Source organism: Belonocnema kinseyi, chromosome 8 (genome assembly GCF_010883055.1).
Source record: "Belonocnema kinseyi isolate 2016_QV_RU_SX_M_011 chromosome 8, B_treatae_v1, whole genome shotgun sequence".
Classification (NCBI taxonomy): Eukaryota; Metazoa; Arthropoda; class Insecta; order Hymenoptera; family Cynipidae; genus Belonocnema; species Belonocnema kinseyi.
In genome coordinates this window covers 113,167,327-113,173,767 of record NC_046664.1, presented here as the reverse complement: position 1 = coordinate 113,173,767, position 6,441 = coordinate 113,167,327, and the positions used below count along the sequence as shown (strand labels likewise).

Sequence of the window (6,441 nt, the reverse complement as noted above, 5' to 3'; positions counted from 1 at the left end):
ATAGCATTATGCTTACGTTTTCGATAAAACCACGAATGACGCTTTGTCCCATTTTTTGTTTTTTTCCTAAGCTCGTATTTGAAAAAATCCACTCGGGATGCAACCAAACTTTCATCATTCTTAGATGTATGAGTTCGTACATTCTAAAGTGATTTAGGTTATTTTTTTAAATCAATACTCAGTTTAATTATAATTTCATTTTAGTCCAAGAGCTAGCTACATAAAACAGCCTCGATTCGGCGCCTCAGATCAAAGCTCGAAAGTTGTGAGAAAAACATTAATACATCATCTATCGGCAACTCTGCCAGTCTAGAACTTTTTCGTTTGAAAATGGCAGTCGGTTTTCCACGGTGTAAAATCTACAAAAAAATCAATAAGGTGACCGCGTCAAATTTGTTTAAAAATATTCTTCAGGTTTCAACTAAGAGCAGTGAAACAGTAGCAGAAGCTTAGGCGTTTGGAAAACCTTTGGAAGAAGCGAATGAAAAATCCCGGAAAACCCCCCTCCCCCAAAACTTAAAACGGTTTGCGCGCCCAGCTTTTTTCCCGACATTCTTGAGACCTTAACTAAGAGCTGTGTGTAATAGCAAAACTTTAGCATAATGGAAAATCCTCAGCAGAAGTAATTTAGTGGAAAATGTCTACTTAATTATAATACATAATTGTTCGCTAAACTTGTATGATGAAGCTATCTTTATACATGCCATTACAATTAGTGTCAAATTCTACTCCAGTTTAAAAAAATAATCATCAAGATACGATTAAAACTCGCTGTAAAAGTTCAATTTTTTCTTGCGCGTTCAATTTTAAGCCAGTCGCTCGGTTTTTGCCAGCCTTCTACCAGGATTTTCCATTATGCTAAAGTTTTGCCATTACATACAGCTCTTAGTTAAGGTCTGAAGAATGTTGGGAAAAAAGCTGGGCGCGCGAACCGTGTACAGTTGGGGGGGGGGGGAGTCCGGGACTTTTCATTCGCTTCTGCCAAGGGTTTTCCAAACGACTGAACTTCTGCCATTGTTTCACCGCTCTTAGTTGAAACCTGAAGAATGTTTTTAAACAAATTTGATGCGGCCACCTTATTGATTTTTTTGCAGATTTTACACCGTGGAAAACCAATTGCCATTTTCAAACGCAAAAGTTGCAGACTGGTAGACTAGCCATTTGATGATGTATTCATTTTTTTCTTATAACTTTCGAGCTGTGATCTTGGGCACCGAATCGAGGCTGTTTTATTTAGCTACCTAGTAATAAGCGTAGAATATAGAAAAATTAATATTTTCAGATGCCGGTACCGGAAACGCACCTCACAGAGATATTTTTTATTCCTCAGAAGTGGTCATATTTTGATTTTATTTAATTCCTTCTAATAAGTTCACAAAATATGTGTAATAAGTTGTTTTAATTCCTTCATGCGGAATGTAAATTCTGAAATTTTAATTCTCACCGATTCAACTCTTCCTCTCTAAGAATTTAAAATTATTTAAATTCACACATTTGCATAGATTTCTTTGTTGCATTTTTTAAGACGTTTAAATAAATTATTAAAATATGTATAAATATAAATTTGAATGTTTTTCGAATTTATAAGTTATAAAAAAATTTAATAATGAAAAATAGGTTAAATAAATGCTTTCGTTAAGTTTTACTAAGTCGATTGAGAGGAATAGGATTTGAACTTTTTCTGTTCCTGTTGGGGGAGTTTTAGACGGAGGAAAAATCGTGTATGCATAGGAATACAAATTCTCAATTTTTCTGAATTCAACGCTTGTTACCGGGTAGCACTTGGATCAGGATTTCGAAGACTTTATAGATACATGTTACGTACGCTTCAGTCCAGTAAACGAGGTCTTGATAACCATTCTTTTGAGAATGTCCTGGCAATCCAATAATTGTGTCTGGATAAAAATATATAATAATAAATATATACACTCAGTGTGCAGAGTAATGAAAAAGCGGGTATTTTATTGGTATGGGAAATTTAAGAGACAGTGATGGCACAAGGCGGATATCTCTGACATGCCCAGTAGTGATTCCTGTCTATTTTTAGGTTGTGTCATCACATGCGTCAACTTCAAAATACAAAAAAATCACTACTGCGCATGTTCGAATTATTTAAAACTTTGTATAATGATGTGTTTTAACTCGCTGATTACGAAAATAATATTGAAAATATCTGTAATAATAATATTTTACACAAAAGCTTTAAATAAATGTTATAGATCTTTTAAAAATACACTTTTCATGTTATACGCATTTTATCGAAAAAATTATTTTCTTTTTCTAAAAGGAAAATGTTGTACAAAGTGTGTGGAATGGAACTTGCAGAACCGACCTGTTTTGAGGGGGCGGAGGGTCCCCAAAAATTGGGAAATATATTGTGTAAATAAATTAACAAAAATGCACGAAAAGTAAGGGAAAATAATTAGGTAAAGAAAGTGAAATCTAACAGAACGGGCACAAATTCATAATTCGCACGATTAAATTTATATTTATTAATAGGCTTGCGAATATTATATATGAGAGCACCATTTTGTAAGTATCTTTGCATTTTCAAAAGTATAAAAAGGAATGCTTCTAATATCTCCCTTTACTGTTTTGAACTTGAAAATCAAATTTATGGGCATTTTCACTATCATTTTGGTAATCAGCGAGGCACATTACGTGGATTTATTTAGTTTCAAATCATACGCGGGTAGGTGCTTTTCGAAACTGGTCCCCGAATTTTGTATAATATATATGAAGCAACATACACAATTTTTTTTAGATCTCCGTATTTCACTGAATTCTGAATCAAAGAGTGTAAAGTGGCTTGGGAATCTCCAACCAATTCAGACTAAAAAATATAAGCTTGAGAATTAGAAATAGATGTTTGGCAATCAGAAATTGAAACTACAAAGGCAAAAAACTTTTTCAAAACATACGAAGTTTATTCATTTCTTTCGTTATGGAAATAACATTTTATTAACAACAGACAGCTTAATAAATATTATGTTTTGTACATTATTAAAATGAGCCTGAGAAAAGTATTGCATTTTTTTTAAGTTAGTATAGTTAATAATTTTTTTATTGTTTTGAGAGGCTAGCGCTATCTTGCCATAAAACGTATTGTTATACACTGCGCACTGAGAAAAAATGCTGTTTAATCAAATATACGCACTTTCGTGCTCGTGCTGTGGATTCGAGAGTGATAGTGTGAATTAGATAGTGCGCCAGAACCGCGTTTTAGTATCCCGCAATTTAGTAATTCCTAGAACTGCTAACCCCGAAGTTTCCTAAGGGGGCAGGGTAAGAGCGGTTACGACTTCCGCCTTGGCAGGACCGCATACTCGAGTAGTCAGTAGAGTATGTTGGGCAATATTACACATTTCAATTGGAAACGTTACAGGCGGCCCAGACTTTTTACGTTTAGATTCCCCCGAATTAGTAACGAGGTCAGTGCAAGGCAATCTCTGACACTATAACTGAACCGAGAGTTGAGTGTACGAGTATGTCCATTTGAGTAAATAAGATCTGCTTTTAACCGAGCGCGAAAGTGCTGACTTTTTGTGCAAAAGAATTTTTTTCTCAGTGCATTTTAAAATAACAAAAGCTTTTTCTGATATATTTGAGGGCTTGTTCCTAATAAACATTCCCTACAATAAACACCTGAGCCGTTGTGGGACGCCCGATAGAAGTGATAACTTCATATGATGTAAATTGAAGTGGGTTTTCTTTGAACTCTTTTAACATAAAAAATGTCTACTGTGTAATTATCTTACTTTCGCTACGAACATATTTCACTACTTACATGATATAATATACAGGCTGTCACAGGAGTATTGCCGTTCCTCGTAATGGCGGATAGAACAAAATTAAAATCGAAAAGTCCCAAAACATTTTAGGATCCTTTGCGTATTTTGGGTATTACATTCTTTTACTTAAACATGTTCCAGATAAAATATTGGCTCACTGAAATTCGATGCTTGGGAAAAATGGAAATGTAGGTTTGATTCTTGGAAATTTGGTAAGCGTAGCACAAATAATTTTAGAGAGTCTAGGTAATTTGTCTATTATTGCGAATATCAGTGGTCGCCCGTGATTTATAATTTTTGATTTTTTTAAAAAAAATGGAATTCTTCGCAATTATTTTCAATTTCATCAACTTTGGTCGACGGTGAACTGCTAGAAAAATAGGATGCACTTATTTCTCTATATCTGTAGAATTCTCAGAAATCGAAAGAATTTTGCAGAAATCAAAAAACTTAAAGGAATTTACAATAATTTAAAGAAAATTCTAAAGATTTCAAAAAAATTCAAAGATTTAAATTAAATTTAACGACTTCTGCAGAATTCAGAACAATTAAAAAAAGCCTGCATGTTAATTCAGTAACAGTTTACCATCGACCGAAGTAGATGAATTTTAAAATAGTAAAAAAAAATTCCATGCTTTTAGAAGAATTCAGAGAATTCAAAACATTTGCATGTTATTTTTAATTAATCAGGTAATGTTACCCAAAATACGCAACGCAATCAAAAATGTTCTGGGACTTTTCAATTTGTTTTTTTTTTGTATATGTATTGTATAAGTTGGAAGAGCCGATTCCGGAGTGGTTGGTGAAAGGGCACACTATACTCCTGCCGCAAATAGGCAACTTAGTTGATCCGAAGATTTACAGGCCAATCACATGTCTGAACACACTGTATAAGATATTCATAGCTATCCTAAATGATAGGATTGTTCGGGCAATTTAACCTGTGTGGTAAGAAATGTATGAACAGCGAGGCTCAAAGAAAGGCGTAGCGGGATGTCGGGAGAACCTGCTTATTGATAGATGCGTCTGCAAAGATGCAGCATTCTACCAGCGTGACCTATCGATGGCCTGGATTGATTATCGGAAAGCCTTATATTCGACCTCCGATAAACTTATCATCTGTCTTTTGGAAAGCTTAAAGGTTCATCCACAAATCGTTAGGTGCATAGAGAGATTGATGCCGCTTTGGAAAACCAGATTTTCTATCTTATCTGGAAAAAATCTAGTGACAACTAACAAGGTCTCTTTCAGAGAGGTGTCTTTCAGGGCGACACCATGAGTCCACTCCTCATTTGCCTTACATTATTGCTACTATTTCTAGCACTTCGCCATTTCGACGGGTACTTGTGCGTCAAAGCTGCAGATAGAAAGTTCAAGGTCACTCATGAATTTTACATGTACGATCTGAAAATCCATACTAATGGCATCCCTGAAGATCCTGAGCTCGTTGATAGAAGCGCTATACGACACCTTTGCGCTGGAGAGAATTATACATACCTGGGCATGCCACAGAGCTGCATTCAGGATGTGACTTCTATAAAGGATACTCTTCGAAGCAGATACAAACGTCTCTTCCGGCAGATTTGGTCTTCCGAACTGTCGGCGAGGAACAAAGTATCTGCAACGAACATGCTTGCCGTCCCGGTAGTACTCTATTCATTTTGGAGTAGTTCCATGGTCTAAGAACGAGCTCAGGTCCCTGGATATCGGGGAAAGAAAGGTTATGCACATGATCAAAAGAATGCATCTTAAGTATTCTGTTCCGTGACTGTACATCTCACGGGGTCAAGGTGGTCGCGAAATATTGAGTCTTAAATGTCTTCACAACAGGATTATTCTGGGTGCAGCATATAGAATCGCAAATGGAAGAGACTCTCTTCTGAAAATGGTCAGGAATCATGCAGAATTGGGCTTCATTTTGGCATGCCAAGACGGTGCCATTTTCAACTTAACATACCGTCCAACTCATGCGGGAACGGCCTACATCCAAAGGCACAATGCGGCACTAAGAGTTTTTTATTACCATCTGTGTTATTCTTGCGGAATTAACCTTAATATCGCTCCTATAAATGCTCCTAGGGAAATCAAGTCAATTGTCGAGAATGGGAAGTGCCGCATATACTGGAATTTTATATTCTCGACAATTGTTTCTGTTGCACACTCGAGACTAGACATGGCTCTTCTTGACTTCAAGCAGCGAACCATGTTCGTTGTTCGATTTTCGCCACCAGCAGACGAAAACATCATAGCCTAGGAGAATGAAAAGAAAGAAAGGAATAGAGACCTTATAAGGAAGTTGCAACGATTGTAACCGGAATATTCTGTTAAACTAATCCTCCTTATCATTGGCGCTCTTGGAGGTGCCAATTTTTCACTCGTTAATAGCCTAAAAAGCATCCCTGGGTGTCAACAATATGCTAAAACACTTGCGGGAAAAATGCAGAAGGCGGTAGTCCTTGGAACGCTCTGTGTCCTCGGGGTGCACGAAACTTTTGCCGGATCGTCGCATTGATGCCGTTACAGACTGTAAACACCTATCTTACGGTCGTGAGATGTGGTTGTGGCTGAAATTTTACCGCGATTTGGCTGGGAGCGGGTGCAATTTTTCAGATTAGCACTCGCACCCGGCGAAATCTTGCGCTTGTCCTTA

General features: G+C 36.5%; 1 protein-coding gene across 1 annotated transcript in view; it reads right to left on the bottom strand.

The window, feature by feature from the left end:
* Window positions 1–6,441, bottom strand: part of LOC117178659 (cytochrome P450 4C1-like) — a 166,991-nt gene that overhangs the window by 88,213 nt on the left and 72,337 nt on the right. The window contains exons 9-10 of the mRNA XM_033370083.1: window positions 1,826–1,895; window positions 17–143 (exon numbers count right to left, since the gene is read on the bottom strand). Coding sequence (XP_033225974.1) covers window positions 17–143; window positions 1,826–1,895 — 197 coding nt within the window. The remainder of the gene's footprint in view (window positions 1–16; window positions 144–1,825; window positions 1,896–6,441) is intronic.